The sequence below is a fragment of the Arachis ipaensis genome, chromosome B8, assembly GCF_059453495.1.
Source record: "Arachis ipaensis isolate K30076 ecotype BB chromosome B8, ASM5945349v1, whole genome shotgun sequence".
NCBI classification, from domain to species: Eukaryota; Viridiplantae; Streptophyta; class Magnoliopsida; order Fabales; family Fabaceae; genus Arachis; species Arachis ipaensis.
The window spans coordinates 122,940,470-122,958,614 of record NC_142443.1 but is presented as its reverse complement, the minus strand read 5'-3'; the positions used below and the strand labels follow the sequence as shown (position 1 = coordinate 122,958,614).

General features: G+C 34.0%; 1 protein-coding gene across 11 annotated transcripts; it reads left to right on the top strand.

The window, feature by feature from the left end:
* The first annotated feature begins 1,061 nt into the window (after nucleotides 1-1,061).
* LOC107613259 (uncharacterized) lies at nucleotides 1,062-11,616 on the top strand. Of its 11 annotated transcripts, XR_002352845.2 has the most exons (8): nucleotides 1,091-1,644; nucleotides 2,078-2,454; nucleotides 2,600-2,744; nucleotides 4,476-5,035; nucleotides 8,088-8,944; nucleotides 9,108-9,183; nucleotides 10,191-10,254; nucleotides 10,420-10,490. XR_002352845.2 is itself a non-coding variant. In XM_021109709.2 (7 exons), the coding sequence occupies exons 4-6, from the start codon at nucleotides 4,592-4,594 to the stop codon at nucleotides 10,229-10,231; spliced, it is 1,581 nt and encodes a 526-aa protein (XP_020965368.1). In that variant the 5' UTR covers nucleotides 1,091-1,644; nucleotides 2,078-2,454; nucleotides 2,600-2,744; nucleotides 4,476-4,591; the 3' UTR covers nucleotides 10,232-10,254; nucleotides 10,420-11,616. The 11 variants fall into 11 exon arrangements, 7 of the variants coding, with proteins under 7 accessions (XP_016170665.1, XP_020965368.1, XP_016170664.1 ...); XR_001613980.3 differs by lacking the exon at nucleotides 10,191-10,254 and having other exon boundaries at nucleotides 10,420-10,559; XR_002352844.2 differs by having other exon boundaries at nucleotides 8,088-9,183; nucleotides 10,191-10,282; nucleotides 10,420-10,552.
* The last annotated feature ends 6,529 nt before the right edge of the window (nucleotides 11,617-18,145 follow it).

Here is an 18,145-nt window from a genome sequence, read left to right as displayed (position 1 = left end):
GCGTCTGGCCCCAATTTGAAGAGTTAGGGCAGCTCCCAGAATGACATTGTTTTGGGAGCATAAGGACCTAGTTGTCCTCTAACCTTATGGAAAGATGACGCATCGACAACATAACGAATACATCACTCTATAATAAACACATGGGTGCCACATCAGACATATTCGTTTGATGTTAGAAAGCTGATTAAATGGAAGAATCCATATATCAAGCGTTTTGAGTGGTCAATGATATTTTCATATTTTCAAATCGTGAAAGACTAAAATATCTTCGAATAAAAAGTTCAAGAACCTATTTATTTTTTTCTCTTTCACTATGTTTGGATTAAGGGAAAATAAGAGAAAAGAAAAGTGGTGGAAAGAAAATGAGTGGAAATTTTTATTTTCTTTTGTTTGGATACCAAAGAAAATGGGAAGAAAAGAAAATTTTGGTGTGGGTCCCACAAAATTTTTTTCTCTCCATTAGAAGCAAGAAAACAAGAAGGATAATGTTACTTTTGGTATATTTACAATACTACCCCTAATTCTATTATTATTAATAATTATTAATATAAATTTAGTTTTAATAGTTTTAATATATTATTATAATAAAGATTTATATTTAAACATTATATATGTATTAGATAAATAATTTATAAAATTATAATATTTTATAATATTCATAAAATACAATAAAACATAAATAAATAAAAATATTTATACTTTATTTTATTATAAGGGTATTAATGTAACTTTATATCATTATGATTTTCTTTCTTCTCACTTTTTTTCTCATCCAAACAAAAGAAAATATTTTCTCTATTTTCTTTCCATTTATTTTCTCTTCATCCAAACAACACACAAATAATTCTACTTTTCCTTCTATTTTCTTTCCTCTCATTTTCTTTCCTCTTATTTTCTTTCTTTCTATTTTCTTTCCTATATCCAAACAAAGCCTTTAAGAGTAATTTTCCAACACTTATTACTTTATAGTATGTTGATCCAATCAAAATTAATCCATATTTAGTTATTTACACGATGTTTTCATTTTTCTATCAAAATCTATCCAATGGTCTTGGATGAAAGTACATCGGAAGACAAATTGGATAACTTCATTGGAGTATCCGCTTTAACACAGAGGCCGAGAGGGAAGGTCGAAGGGAGTGGCGTGGAAGTGTTGGCGGTATTGTTATTGTTGCACGTAGGTAAGAGTCGTGGATAGCAGAGGAGAAGTGAGACCGTGAGAAAGGGAGGTTGAGAAGGAGGAGAGGCGAGCTCGAGAAAGAGGAAGAGTCGCCGGGAGAAACCGCCGCCGCCACTGTTGCTTGTTGTTTCAAAGCCACCATTTTGCCTCCGTCTCTGCCATTGTTGCTACCACGCCTGCCGTCCCTGTCTGCTGGAACTGCTGCCGCTGAAGTTGCCGGAACCACTGCCGATTCTGCTTCTGAACCTGCTCCAATGCCGTCACCTCTGCCTTCTCTCTTCCACCACCCCTATTTCACCGGATTCGGGCTGCATCGCTGGTTCTGTTCTGTCTTATTGGAGCTGCTGGCGTGAGTTGTAGTGGTAGCCGATGTCCATGTCACTGCTGAAACTGCCTGAGTTGTTGCTGCTTCTGCTAACTGCCTTTATCCCTAAAATTCTGTGACTATCAAATTAAGCTCTGAGGTAAGGTTTTTTGGTTAATTGTGATTAACTGATTATTGAGTGGATGATGCTGTTGATAATAGCTTTTTATGGTTTAACTGAGCTTAAAATGATGACACGTGGATGATCCACATGTTAATATTGGTTAGAGTGGGTAATCGATGTCTAGTGTTTTGAAAACCGGACCGAACTGGTCGGTTCGATCGGATTAACCGAAAACCGATCATCTGACCGGTCCGATTGACATCTAAAACCGTTTTGTAAAAACCGGTTAAAAACGGTCGAACCGACGTAACCGTTGAACCGATTGAACCGGCCGGGTTTTGAAAATGTTTGCGTGCTCTAATCTACACAAAACGGCGCTGTTTTGATAAAAAAAAAAAAAAACCTCAGTCCACCTTCAATCTTTCACAAACGCCCAAAGCCTCAAATTGACCAACCTAACCCCTATCAGAACAAAATCAACAAGCTTTTCAGCCCCCATCAGCTCCCGCCACTATCGGCGGTGACAACCAGTGATTGCCATCCTAGCTTCTCGAAGGTATTCTCTCCTCCCCGCGTCGTCAAGCCCGAGGGTGCCGTCAAGCCCGGTCCTATCCTCGTCGTCGTCGCCAGAAGGTCGTCAATCCCGGACCTGTCCTCGTCGTCGTCGAGCCCGAGGGTGCCGTCGTTGCCGCCGAACGTTTCTGTCGCTCGACGTCGCGAACATCTACTCAGCCCTGTTCTCCTCGCCGTCGTTCCAGTGCCTCCAGAAGCTTCCTTCCTCCAATAACAAGTTCACCTACAACTGCGACAACCACACCTTCAGCTTCCTCTTCAATAATGGCTTCAGTCGGTTCCTCTCTTTTTCTCTCTAGATCTGTTTTCCTCTGATTCAATTTTGTGTACATACGTATGCATTTTTGCTCAGATGATTGTTAGGGTGGAATTCTCATTGTGTTTGAGTGATTTGAAATGCTGCATTGTCGTTTTTCAGCTTACTGTGTTGTTGCGGATAAATCTGCTGGAAGGCAGGTTCCTATTGCGTTTCTGGAGCGAGTGAAGGATGATTTTTCCAAATATGGTGCCTCTGATAAGGCCGGTACTAATGCTGCCGCCAACAGCCTTAACAAGGAGTTTGGGTAATTTTGCTGTAATTGCTGTAATGGCTGAGGTTTTATTTTGCTGTAACTGCTGTATGTATATTTGTAATTTGTAATTTGGTTCTGTTTTGTCCCTTTGTTTTATGCTCGTTGAAGGTATGCTATGTTATAAGTTGTAACTGCAACTGAAACATGAAGTTGGGTTTTAGACTTTTCTTCTTTGAGGTTGTACCAATTTTTTAGAACTGTTTAGAAGGTTTGAATGTTAAAATAGAAGTTGGTCAATCATTGGTAAATCTCTTTCCTTTTAGGATTTTCAGGGGGCAGGGGATGGTTTGCTTTGCACATCTTGGAAAAATATTGCTGCTGAGATTGGTTCATAGCTATTTCTAATTAGTAATTTGGCATTAATTGAGTGAGTTTTGTCTAATTAAGCAATTGTTGACATTATTATTGATTGTTGGTGATTGTTGATGGAATGTGGATATAGTATTTTATGCCATGATTTGTTTTAGTTATAAATTTTGATGTTTGAATTTGAATGTAGAATTTTAATGATGAGATGAGATATAGTTTAGTTAGTGGGTGGGTTATGAAATTTTAAATTTTATTATTATATGAATGATTGAATTTAAATTTTAAAAGATTTATATTGTATTTTTAATAATTTTATTTTATATTTAATGAAACTGGTTCGACCATGGTTGGACCACGGTTGGACCTTGAACTATTGAACCAGCTACTCGACCGGTTTAATGACCGGTTCGGTTCTCGCAACCTTATATTGTAACTTCTAAGCTTAGGAATAAGCTTTTTTAAGCTTTGCAAGTGGTCAACTAGGATTTATATAGGTTAATTAGAGCAGAAATGTGGGTTTGTGTGGCTAGAGAACTAATTGGATTAGGTGGCTTTTGGATTAATTACTAGAGTTAGAAAATGTAACTAGATGCTTTTTAACGAGTACCATTAGAGTTGTTGTCATGTAAGTAATTAGAGTTAAAAATAAAGAAGATAATTTAATAGTTTTAGTTTATAATAATGTAAATTTGTAAACAATTCAAGTAATCACTAAGAATTATCCGTAGGTTAACATTAAATGATGGTTAATTAGAAATTATGAATCAAGAATTCTAATTTTTAGTTTCTTAGAGTAATTAAGTTAACTTGGTTGAAACTAAAAAGTAATTAAAATTAGAATTTTGATAAATGTAGTTTTCGTAAAGTCTAGGGAAAAGTTGTAATAAAGAGAAATATGAATTTAAGGCTTTGAGTTTCATATTAAGTAATGAAGGATATGTGAATTGTATGGTGAAATTATGAATCTTGTATGTCGTGGAAAGACATTTAAAAGCTTGTGGAATTAAAAGTTTAAGACTATCTGTGCCTAAGAATCCTTGAAGTAGGAATTAGCCAAATATGCTTTCTACGCTAGACATAAGAATTGGCTAAAAAAGCTGCAAGATATAAATGATGCTTACATAGATACTTTGATGGAAATCATAAAAGTGCACTGCACTTGCTTATGATTATGATTTAAAGGTTGGTACTTATAGATACAGATAGGGGCATATAATATTGCTGATGCTCAAAAGTTATTATGAGAATCTGTGTGCATCATCTATAGTTCAGCATCTTGTGCCTTAACTGCACGAAGCCAAACATCAACTCACATCGTGGAATCCAATTGATTTGTCACATCATGCATGCTTCATTCCCATATAGATATGACATGCATCATTTTGGCCATTGACTATCAGTGCTTTGTTGCAGAACACATCAAAATTGACATGCATGAGCATGAAGGGTAATGGTCATGATTTGCTAGGGGAAAATGGTGGGAAAACGCATGAATGTGGTGCCAAAATGTGGATCAATGGGATTGCTAAATGCATTGGAATGTTAATTTAGTAGAAGTTGTGCTCGTCCTCTCATTCCCACAAGCACAACCTGACTCACAGAAATCACACTCACTCTCTCCAATGGAGATTCATCTCGTGGACTCCACTAGCCTTAGATGGGCCTCTTCCATCTCCTCCACAGCCCCCATCATGCATTCAACAGAATTCCTTAAACACAGCCACATCAACACCGCTCCAAACCCACCATTCCCACTTCGTGTTGAATTCATGAAGCGAGGCTTGAAACCATTGTCTTCTGGGATCCAAAAGGATTCCAACAAGGACCTATCGCGGATTCTACGAACGGAAGCTGCCATCAAAGGGGTGGAAAACAAAGGGAACTCATGGAAGCACAGGCAGCTATGGCCCAAGGCTGTTCTTGAAGCCTTGGATGAGGCCATCAAAGGGTGTCGATGGCAGGCTGCACTCAAGGTAGGTTCTAGTTTGATGCTTTTTGCTGTGTTATGTATAAAGTTATTTCCAAATTAGGGTGAAAATAAAAATGGTCCATAAACTTTTTACTTTTTTTGTCAAAATCATCCCTAACGTTTACAAACTGTTTCAAAAATCATACTTCTGTAAAACGTGACAGAAACTTTTAAGAGGAAAGAAAGTTTCCTACAATATCCTTTCTAAGTTCTAACTCTCCTTTCATCCACCTCATCCTCATAAAATGGAAGGATGATATTGAAACTGTTTGTAAATGTTAGGGACAAGTTAAACAAAAAATTATGTAGGGGCCATTTTTATGTTCAATGTTGCATGGTAGAGGCAAGGCAATCAAACAAGAGTTTTCAATTGAACTTGGAGCTTTCATGAATATAGACGAACTTGATTCATAAAGGCTAACATGTCAATTGGGTATCTAGTATACTCTTAAAATCAATAACACTGGGTAGAGGATATTTGTAATGTACAAATTGCAAATGAGCAAGTGGAGCATCTCACCGTTCATGAGATTGTTATTAAGAGGGTGAAAATTTGAAAAAAGTAATTGTTGAAATATGAGAAGTGATATTAATATTATATAATGGTTATTAGTTTAGATGGTGCGTTACTGGAGAGTAGTTGATAGGTGTTTTACATTTATTACTCTCGCAGCCCAAAGCCACCTTCCAACAATCCAACCACCTTCAGAACTTCTCCAGTGCTGCCGCCACCGTTCACCGTCATCCAATCTGACCAACGATCATATCATGAGCTTCTCCTTGTCTATAGATGTCCAACCCTGTCAACAGTGTCGTGCCTGATAATCCACACGCTGCTTCTCTTTCATGAACAAGTCACTTCCAAGTTCCATCACTTCCACCAGCACGTGAGGGCGTATCTGCTACTGTATTCTGCTGCTTTTTGCACCACCTTGCTTCCCTAGTTGTTCTCTTTCTAGAAGTGGTCGTTTTTTTCACATCTGACAATTTTTCATCTTTTGCAACTTTTTGCATTTCCCTTTTTGGTCTGGCTCTACTGCCCTGTTCATCCGTGTCTGTCTCCGTACTCCACTGCTGATCACATCTTTCATATTTTGCGCTTTTCTGCATTTCTGTCTATGCCCTTGGCCTTGTGGTCTTCTCAGATGTCTACGTTTTTCTGCTTGTATTTGGCTGATTGTTCAATGCCACTGTCACATTGAGGGGGAGTAAGTCACCTACCTTCCAAGCATCGGCCTCTAGTTTTCCTCATGTATAAAGTGGTGTTTATAGTATTGTGTTAGATTCCAGCTTCCAATTTAAACCAATGGCAATATAGTTTTCACTTATTAAGCTTTAGCTTGAGGTGGGAGTTTTAAACATAAAAGAGATTATCCTTTGATATCTCATAATATCGTCTATCAGTTATTTATGTTCCAAGCTTGATGCATGTTATCTACATGCTCAAGCTTGAGGGTGAGTGCTGAAATATGAGAAGTGATCCTATTGTTAGATAGTGGTTAGTAGTTTAAATGGTGTAGTTAGTAGTTTAAATGGTGTATTAGTGGAGAGTAGTTGATATGTGCTTTACATTTATTACTCTCCTCTCTGTATATATTGGTCTTTTCTATTGTAACAAACGACAATCTAAACACAATATATTATCTTTCTCTCTTTAGTTTAGTTACTCTAATATTTCTGCTGAGTAACCATGAATTTTAACAACAAACAATGGTGAAAAATCAAAAGAAAAAAATGTTTGTGATAAATGGTGAGGATGTACACATGATGATGAATGTTCTTGGTTGGTTTTATGATATCTCCAATGTTTTGTAAGTTTAGTGTCTTGTTGTGTACTTAGGCAAGTTATGGGGAGATCTCCTTAACCATATAAGGGTATGTGTGGGTGTTTTCTAGATGATGTAAGGGCATGACTACTCTCAATGGAATAGAAGGGAAAGGCAAGTAGTGAAGGAGAATAGAACATGTCATTCTCTTGTTTGGATGATCAATAAGTTTGATGGGAAAAATGAAGAGAATTTAGCTAGTTCCTATTTGTCCACCAATTTGGAGGGAGCTTTGAAATTGGAGACTGAGATGCAAGGGAGACAAAATGTGCCACTTTCTTGTCATTCCCCTCTCTTCTCTTAAATTGGTAGGTTTTAAGATTTTCTGACAAACAAGTTTATGGGATAGGATAAGATGATTGGCATCTACTTTATAGATAGCTCTAATTTTGTTAAGAGGATTTTCCATCTCAGACATGATGAGAGATTCAAAAGCAATGCTTTATGGATAGCTCTGCTTTTGTTTTGTTTGTCATTTGTTGGAGTTCTAATCGTTGTCCTCCATTTATTTTTACCTTTCATCTTAATGAATTTCTTTTATCAAGAAATAAAATAAAATAAAATTGTGAGGGATCCGTGGGTGTACTCCATTTTAGCATGTTTTTGTGTTAATTATTTTATAGGGCTCATGATTCTGGTAGCTTAACTTAGGGGGAATTTCATTAATCTCTCTTGAATTATGTGTTGTTACACACAACACACCATGATTTATAAAATTATACATTATCCTTGAGATTTAGGTGATATGTCACTAACTCTACTGTCAGCATGACATTGATCTCCTCTGTAAGGAAGTTAATGTAGCCATGACAATCAAAGGATGAAATGTGTAATGTTACTTAATTACAAAGAAAGTCAATGCAACACAATCTCTTTTGCTCAAGTTTTTAATACTTTTCTTCTTGTTATTATTATTATCATCTAAAGGTTTAATTAATATGGAAGTCCTTATAATTTTACTCAATTTGTGAGTAGGTTCCTATACTTCAAAAGTTTGTAATTAGGTCCTGATACAACAACAACAACAACAATAACAAAGCCTTGTCCCACTAGGTGGGGTCGGCTATATGGATCAAATGTTTATAAAAAAAATTGTAATTAAATCCTTGTTACAAAAATATTAAAAGAATTGGAATATTCTTAGGTATATTCTTATAGGGACATATTGGGTTTAGGGTTTAGGGCTTAGCTTTAGCCTTTTCTGAAATTTGATGGACATCTTTTTTGCAGATTTTTGCACTTCTTCGTAGGCAACATTGGTATGAACCTAGATGCCAAACATATGCAAAAATATTGATGATGCTTGGCAAGTGCAGGAAACCTGAAGAGGCTGGTCAGATCTTTGAGATAATGTTGTCGGAAGGGCTTAGACCTACTGTTGATGTCTACACCGCTCTGGTAGGTGCTTACGGTCTAAGTGGTTCCTTTCATCAGGCATTTGGTACTGTTGAAGATATGAAATCAGTTGTTGACTGTGAACCGGATATATATACATATTCTATTCTTATCAGCAGCTGCACAAAATTTCAACGTTTTGATTTAATTGGTCATGTTCTTTCGGAGATGTCTTATGTAGGCATTGAATGTAACAATGTGACATATAATACCATAATTGATGGGTATGGTAAGGCTGGCATGTTTGAACACATGGAAAACTCACTGGCGGATATGGTTGAAAGTGGCAATTGCCAACCAGATGTTTTCACACTGAACTCTATTATAGGAGCGTACGGAGAAGGTAGGAAAATTGACAAGATGGAGAAATGGTATGATGAATTTCAGCTAATGGGCGTTAAAGCAGACTTAAAGACATTCAATATGATGATAAAGTCCTATGGGAAAGCAGGCATGTATGAGAAGATGCAGTCTGTTATGGATTTTATGAAACGGAGATTTTTCTCTCCTACAATTGTAACATATAATACGGTTATTGATGTGTTTGGAAAAGCTGGAGAAATCGAGAAGATGGATAAACACTTCAATAGGATGAAGCATCTAGGTGTGAAGCCTAACACTGTAACTTATTGCTCTCTTGTCAATGCATATAGCAAAGCTGGGCTTATTGACAAAGTTGACTCAATCATGAGGCATGTAGAAAATTCTGATGTAGTATTGGATACTCCCTTCTTTAATAGTGTTATTAGTGCTTATGGCCAAGCTGGCGACTTGGAAAAGATGGGTGAATTTTTCCGGGCAATGAAGGAAAGAAATTGTGAACCTGATAGCATCACTTTTGCTTGCTTAATGCAGGCTTACAATGCTCACGGCATGACTGAGGCCGCCAAAAAGTTGGAAAACTTGATGGTTACTGACAAACATAGCTTCGGTATGTTTTACTAGTTTATTTATGTAATTTTGATGTTTGGTCCTATTCCTTTTGCAAGGTTGGGTGACAATTTTAGGATTGAGTAGAATATTGATTTTTGAATGAAGGTTTTACTTTTGTTGACCTTGTTCCCATTGAATGAATTGTGTCTAACACTCCCAATATAGATATTTTTCAGGGTTAATAGTCAAATTAGTCCTTGAAAGATAAGACATTCTTCAAATTCATCCCTGAAAATTTTTTTCAATCAAATTGGTCATTCAAAGATTGCGAATTAATCATATTTGTCTTCCCGTCACTCCATTAACAATTTTCTTCCAAGATTGATGTTATAAAACGTTAATTGATAACATATATAATACCTGATATGTCTAATTGGATATAGACCAAATGTTTATGAAAATTTATTAATTTAGTCATTTTCCCTAATTACAAGAATCCTATTCCTAATATGACCTAGCGATTAAATTGATAGATTTTCTTAAACATATTTAGTCAACGTCTAATTGAACATGTTATGTGTCATGTATGCTATCAGTTAACATTTCACATCATCAATTGTTGACGAAAATTGTGAGTGGAGTAACTGAAGGACGGATATGATTAATTCGTAATCTTTGAAGGACCAATTTGATTGAAAAAATCTTTTAGGGACGAATTTGAAGAATGTCTTATCTTTCAGGGATTAATTTGACTATTAACCCATATTTTTCATGCTGATCGAACTTTATTGTTGCACTTCAGTTGGTGATGTTTTATTCTCCATATGCCCTTTTTTTTAAAGGGAGAAACTGATTTACCTGTCACTTTGAAAGCTATTTACTAATTTTCATGTTCAAGATTATATAACATCCTATTTTTAGGTAGCAATTATATCAGAAATTGAATAATAAAATTGACTATAAAATTGTTGATTCATTTGATTACTTCTGTAGATAATACTCTGTTATTATGGCATTCGCATGCAGTATTTAATGATGGTCATTCAAATTTTGATTTTCATGTAGGTCTTAAACATGTAATTGAAATTGTACTGCATGCCCCTTGAAGCATTCTTATTGAAATTTTCGGGTCTGCTTCTGCTACATATTCTTTTCATGTCAGTGCTTATTTACCTTCTGAGGTGTATCAGGATTTCCCTCTTAATTTTCAGTTTGACACTTGGCTGATTTTTTTAAACCATTACAATCACCCAGCTTATCCTTAAATTCTAATTTTATAAATTTTTTTGGGTAGAGTTACAGCTAAAAAGGAAAGGAAAAAGAGCAAAAAACAAGAAACACGGAACAGGGTCAGCACGCCATGGTGGAGGCTTCCCTGTTCAAGATCTCACATAGCTCCAACGGCAGATCCAGCCACTCCTCAGCCCCAGCAAGGTTGTAAGCACCCATCTTGGCTAAAGCGTCTGCCACAGAATTCGATTCTCTTGGGATAATGCTGAACTGAACTTCCCAACTCAGCTGAAGCAAATCTCTAATTTGCACGAGCAGATCAGCATCCTCTGCCAAAGACGCTTCATGAAGGTGGGACGTCACCACGAGAAACGCATCCAAGCAGTCAGTCTCACACACTAGCTGACGGCAGCCACACTCCCTTGCAAGAGAAAGACCCCTCCAAATTGCAAAGAATTCGGTCCTCTGAACAGACCCAGCTGGGTTGCAGCCGGCAGCTTCCTTCACCCACCTGCCGGTGGCATCACGAAGAGCACAATCAAAACCAATGCCAGTCTTATCCGAAGGCACACTTCTGTCACAATTAATTTATGTATTTTATTTCTAATTCATGCCATTTATAGACCCAGAAACCTATAAATGTTAGTTTGAAAACTAATCTCAAACCAACCAGGGGGGAAAAAACATTTTCAAGGCTTACAGGCTTAGATTTTTGGATTGTGGTGAAACGCATGGTAGGTGGGAATGGGTGACCTGAATTATAAAAAGAAAAATAATTGAGGGAAAAATGGGCATAGTGTAAGAAAAATGTCAGGTGTACGTTCTCCAGCCATGTCCCAACCAAGCGACCCTAAAACCATTTTTAGATGCCTACATCGCACACTCCCACACTGTCATTGTTTTTTTAGCGATTAACCCCTTCATTATCGTGGTTCATGTCTCTCTCAGATTACTGATTCACCAAAATTTTGTCATTCTCGTCTCTTTCAATCATTGCCCGCTATCTCTTTCACAGTCGCCATTTTCGTCTGGCAATGATTGCATTCATTCTCGTCCTAATTTCCTTATTGCTGTATTCACATCTCAATTCATGTTCGTTTTGCTTTATTTCAATTGGATTCTCGGTTGAATCAAGCTGTTTGGTTCTATTCAATTGATGAAACGAATCTAAGATCAAATAATTCAAATGAACATCAAATTGTTCAAACTTCTTATATGGCTGGGAAATGTGAAGTGTATTATCCTTTTTGTTCTTATTCTTATCTGATTTAATTTGTCAACAACTATTGTTTATTTATGCTTTGGTAAATTCTATAATATTGTGCAAGGGTTATGTTCTAGAAGAGATGCTGTATGTTCCAGAAGAGATGCTGGGACTTATAAAAAAATTACTTTGATGAAAATTATTTGAAGTGTAACAATTACTTAGACTTACACGTGTCATTTTAAGCAAAGTAACAGCGTTTATATATTTCTATAAAAACTTAGTTTTATCGTTATACCCAATAAATTACAGTAACTAGATTTATATCCCGCTTAATACAAGCTAATGGTATAAAATTTTTGTACACAGTTTTTTAGATAATTAAAATCATAATGGAATTTTGGATTTTATATATTATATAATAATAAATTTTATAGTATAATCAATAATAATGATAATAATAATAATATAATAAAAATTAATTTTGACAGTTTACTATATATATTAAATATTTACTTAAGGAGAATTTTTTGATAAAATATAAAGAAGAGAATAAATTTTTATCCTATTTGATTTTGATAAATAAGTTAGATTTGAACAAAAAGATTAACAAATAAATACAAAAGTAATATATAAGTTAAAAAAAGTTTGACTTATAAAAATTATACTTCACTAAAAATTAGGGGTGAGCATGGGTAGCGGGTATTCAATTATCTATCCGAACTCAAATCGAACCAATTAAATTGGTTTTGGAACCAACGGGTAATCGGGTCCTACCCGAACCAAACCAGTGACTCTTTCTAGTAAATGGTTCGGGTAACGATTTTGGAGGTGCGGAACCCGAACCAACCCGTGGACTCGATTATATATTAATTAAATAAAAAAATAAAAAATTTAATATATATATATATATATATATATATGCCTTTTAATGATTTTGAGAAGTGCAGTCACTCCCATTGTATTTAATATGTTTATATTTTAATATATTTGGTGTTTAACATATTTGGATTATTTCTATTGATTTGACATGTTTATTGTACTTGAAAATTTTTAAGATAATTTTTTATTTTATAAATTTCTGTTTTATTGAGTACCCAATTATCCGAACCGAACCAATCCGTTCTTAATCGGTTTGGTTTGGTTCGGGTACATATACAAAAAAACGTAAATTCAAACCAAACCGAACCAATTATAATTCAATTAGTTCGGTTTTAGTTTCACCATAAACCCGAACCAACCTAACCCGTACACTCCTCTACTAAAAACATTTTTTATGCTTGAATAATATTTTACAATCATATATATAAGCTAAAGAAAATAAAATTATAAAGTATTAAAATAAATTCAAATACTTCTAGCAGACTTCGTCCAGTCAAGCACTCGTGGTGTGGCTCCAGCTTACAGAGTAAATCCAGCGGAAGCTCCTTCTTTCCTAATTCTCTTTGTTGTTTCACATGTTCTCACTCTTTTACAAACTAACCTCTGGAGTGCCTGAAGTACGAGAAGTCCCTTCCAACGACAGTTATACTATAATTGAATATCAATTGACTTTATAACTTATAATTTCATGTTTAAAATTTGAAAATCTATAAAAGTATAATATATAGGTTATTTTATGTATAACATAAAGGCAAAGTCTTCGGTATAGACACCAAGATAGTATCTATATGTGTAGATAATGGGTGGCAGGCTGTGGCGATGACATGTGGTATATGGAGGGGACAAGGTGATCAGGCCTTAACAGGAGTTGCAGGAAAAGCTGATGGGAGCACGTGAGGGAAGGTCTTTGGTTAGATGGGGTAATTAGGTGTTAAAACTAGTAATCAGTTTTTGCTGATTAGGGGCCCAAGCCTTGTGGCCCGTTTTTTGTTGTTGGACCAAAATATTTTGATGGTTTTTTTTAATCTGTTAACAAAAAAGAAGGACCCAGGTAAACCCCAAACCTCCCTCGTGACCCAACCCCCTCCCCTTGTTCCCTGAAACAATCATTGATACACGTATAGGAGAAAGCAGATTCAAAGAAACCCTCACGGTCTTGACCTCCGCCTAGCCCTGCATTTATGTCTCTTAAATGGAGTACTAAACAAAATAGTATTAAAAAATTCAAAAGAAAAGGGTATAACAAGGAATAAATAAATTAATCATAACCTGACATTATTATTTAATAACCTTTTTTAACGAGTTATCCATAAGGAAGTGAAGATATTAAACATTTCATATTCTTATTACAAATTTTAAGAGACATAAAATTGAAATAAATTTATATAAGACAAGGGCTAGGCGGAGGTCAAGACCGTGAGGGTTTCTTTGAATCTGCTTTCTCCTATACGTGTATCAATGATTGTTTCAGGGAACAAGGGGAGGGGGTTGGGTCACGAGGGAGGTTTGGGGTTTACCTGGGTCCTTCTTTTTTGTTAACAGATTAAAAAAAACCATCAAAATATTTTGGTCCAACAACAAAAAACGGGCCACAAGGCTTGGGCCCCTAATCAGCAAAAACTGATTGCTAGTTTTAACACCTAATTACCCCATCTAACCAAAGACCTTCCCTCACGTGCTCCCATCAGCTTTTCCTGCAACTCCTGTTAAGGCCTGATCACCTTGTCCCCTCCATATACCACATGTCATCGCCACAGCCTGCCACCCATTATCTACACATATAGATACTATCTTGGTGTCTATACCGAAGACTTTGCCTAACATAAAATATGTATAATAGAATAATATTTCAATAAATATAGTTAATGACAAAGAAATAATATGATAGAGTTTTTCTAGAAAATAACTTAATAATAATATTATTATTGATTAAAATCATTACTAATAATATTAATTAGATGATAACGTTAATGGAGGTTATTGAACGAAGAGAGCAAATAGAAATAAATAAGTTTAAAAATTTATAAAAATTACAACTAAAAAAAAACTTGTGATAATAAGAGTTAACTACCAATTAGCAATTAGGTATTTAAAAGATTTAGACATTGAAAAAAAAAAATACTAAAAAATATTATCGAAAAAAAATTCTTGCATTACATTAAAATTTGACAATTAGGCGTATAACTTTGCCAGAGCTCATACTTTGTCAGAACCCATTTTCGTTGAGTATAATGTGGTAGTGGCCATAGAAATTGGATAATTTGACTACCTTTAAAGATACATTACTGATATGATATTTTGAATTAATTTAATTAGAGTTTATTTTCAATGTCCAGATCATTAATTTAGATAGTCCAATTTCGATGATTATTTTAGTATTATGCTCATCTAAAATGAGATTCATAAGTTGTGGGCACACTTGAAAAATTTTAAAATTATTTAGGAATATTTTTTTTTATCAATAACATCTTTTAAGAATTATTTTGTCAGTGCTTAAATTTTTCGAAACTCGAATTAGTATTTAACTCGAGATAATAAATTAATAGATGAAATGATAATCTATAATTGTAAACAAATATGTGGATCAATTTTTATATAGATAAGATAGATAAACAAATATGATGGATGGATCAATCATTAAGCTCTTTGTTCACATTTTGTAAAAATTAAAGATCAATATTGTTATAATATAACAAGTCATATTTATGGAGGTTTTAAATATTTATATCATCATAAATTTTTATTCATATAAGAGGAACATGATTTAGCCAAAAAGTAATAGCTTAAATGGCATAGTTTTTCCATACTCAATTAAGAAGTTGTAGATTCGAGTCTCCATATCTTTCAGTAAAAAAAAAAAGAGGGACATGATCTACACTATACGAACTTTTAATCCAAGAGAGGATTTTATAAAAAATTATTCCGAGATAATATATATATTCAAAACTAGCTGGAAAGGCAAGCCTCAATTTTCACTCACGACATTCAACAAACACGTTGTGGGCACTCTTTTATCACGCATGGTTTGAAGTTCTGAACAACAACAATAAAGATGACAAACCTCTCTAGCATTCAATATCATAAGTCATAACCCAAAAAGTAAAAAAGAAACAAAACAATAAGCCAATCATGTTTTATCATCAGGAAAATCAGCTTCAGTTTGGGGAGGCAACGTATCCATTATGATTTGAGGGGGATCATGATGTTTTTGTTGTTCGGCATTCATGAGCGCGTCCATGTCCCTTATTGTTGTCCTCAACGCATTGCCAACTAATACTGCCAAAGAAAAAATGGTCATAATGTATTAGATTCTTCGAAATTGAGGGCACCGAATAAAAGAAGAAAGAAAGAGAGGCGAATTACCAGCAGCAGTTCCAAAGGTCCAGAGCCATAAGATCTTCAAGCCAGGGCTCTTCTCTTTGGGCATGATGAATTCCAGCTACCAATTTAGTGTGGACAAGAAGAACCGAGGGAAGAGATCAAATTAAACGATGTGTTCCCTTCGGTGGTGGAGGTGGCTGTGAGTTAGCTATTGCGGCGTTTACAGTCGGCCAAGGATTCCGCCTCTTTAAAAAAGAGAGGGTCACATATAGGACAGTAAAAATGGCTTAAACCCGTCGGACCATCTAAAATAGTTAAAATAATTAGATCTCATTCATCTCTTATTTTAAAACACTTTTTTTTTTCATAAAAATTTCAAAAATTTATCTCCTATCGCATTTTAGATCACAAAACAAAAAATATAAACAAACCATATATTTCTATTGTTGGGCCAAAACAAATAACAAATAAAGTTTATCAAGCTTTTAAACCTATAATGAGCAAGGATATATTTAGTTTTGATTTTAAGATTAATTTATATTTTAAAAACAATTTTTATGGTGTTTAAAGTTAAATGGTAGAATGTAAAAGAGATAAAGTTTAAAAGATAATACATAATAATATATATTGGTTTAATTGAGATTTGTTTACATCCAATCATAACTAATAATTGAGATATTTTTAAATTTTTTTAAGTTAAATATTGACTCAGATTTTATGAATATAAGAACCTTAAATATTCTTTTTTCAAATATTTTTAAGCTGAGCATTGATTTAAATCACTAAATAATCTAAGAACTTTAGATATTATTATTTCAACTATTCTCAAACTAGGCTGGATCACTTCTAAGTCAAGGTATAATAAATACAGAAGTTTTGAGGCTGGATCACTCAGCGATCCTTATCACTAAATTTTATTTTTTCTCGCATTCTTTTCTTGATAATCCCTTTATAGTGCACAAGAACAAAAAAATTATCTTCACTAACAATTGTGAGTGTCACTTTGATGAAAGTTTAATGTTCTGAATGTATTTATATAGGTTAGTAACCCATAGCTAAATCGAATCTATTCTTAATATATAAAAGTAGGTACATAGGTTTACCCACATTGCTTCTAAGTTATTTCTCTTTTTCTACTAACGCCATGTCAGCACCAACGCTTACTTGGCAAAATTTTAGAATCCACCACTCAAATCTTGCCAAATCAACTTTTATTTTCACATAAAAAAAATACAAAAAATAACTAAAAAACACAATAAAAACCAACAAATTAACTTTTTTCAAATCAATCTTTATTTCTAAAACAACAAAAACACAAATTAACATTTACCCCAACAAAAAGCTCTCAAAACCAAAGAGCTTAATTATTACCTTTTTCAAACCCTCACCCTCTTACCACCTCTCTGTACTAAGATCCTATTTCCTCCATCCTTTTTCGGTCTCATCCTATTTTTTCCATCCTCTTCCGGTCCCATGAGCTATTGTTTTTTCCACAATTTACATTTACGTGTTCCTCTTTTTCAAATTGTTATTCCACATGTGCAGTATTACTTCCACAATTTACTTGGAATGGATTATCATTCTTTGACCATGTCTTATTCTTTTTGTTGTAGAAGGATTTGCAGTGGTAATGACAAACCGAAAGAGTTAATACCCAAAATTGCTAGATGAAAATTAAAACAAAAAACTCTTATCTATTATTATTCAATTGAAACATCAAGTACTAATTAAATGCAATAAACATATATTAAAAGTGTCATAATAATAATAATAATTATAAAAAATTTCAGTTACAAATATTCAAATTCTACAACTTATACTCTTACTACTCTTCATTTCTTAATCTCTTATATTAATTGTCAAAAATTTCTTAAATTTAATATAACATTTTTATATGTTTTTCATTCCCATTTATTTATTTTTTTCATTATTTACAAAAAAAACCCGACAAAGTGTAGCCATTAATGCAAATCGAAAAATGAAAAAAAAAAAGTAATTTTGTATAACTCTAATATAAATAACTTATGTCTTTTTTAAAAATAAATAAATTTAAAATCTATTTATAATATGTTCTCTAAAATTTTTTAATATAACATTTATTAAAATATACTATATAATATAAATAATCTACCTCTCCGCGCATTGTGCGGGTCTCACTCTAGTTAATAGAATTCAATTTATAATATTGATTTAGGGTCTTGGTGAGAGTGACTAAGAGGCACCATTTTAAAACTAATTATATATCACATTTTTCGTTCCTCCAATATTTAATTTGAATAGAAATAATTAAAAAAATGAAACGTTGAATAACATTTTCTCTCCTATTTGTTACTATTATTTCATTAAATTCTCGATCTTCTTAAAAGATTTATTACCAATTATT

What these genes read in the sequence shown, in the direction of transcription:
- LOC107613259 (XM_016315179.3), top strand. Translation starts at nt 4,592, where the DNA reads ATGCATTGGAATGTTAATTTAGTAGAAGTTGTGCTCGTCCTCTCATTC. An exon ending in GATGGCAGGCTGCACTCAAG is followed by an intron (nt 5,036 to 8,087) that starts GTAGGTTCTAGT and finishes TCTTTTTTGCAG; the next exon opens with ATTTTTGCACTTCTTCGTAG. An exon ending in TACTGACAAACATAGCTTCG is followed by an intron (nt 9,184 to 10,419) that starts GTATGTTTTACT and finishes TTTTTTGGGTAG; the next exon opens with AGTTACAGCTAAAAAGGAAA.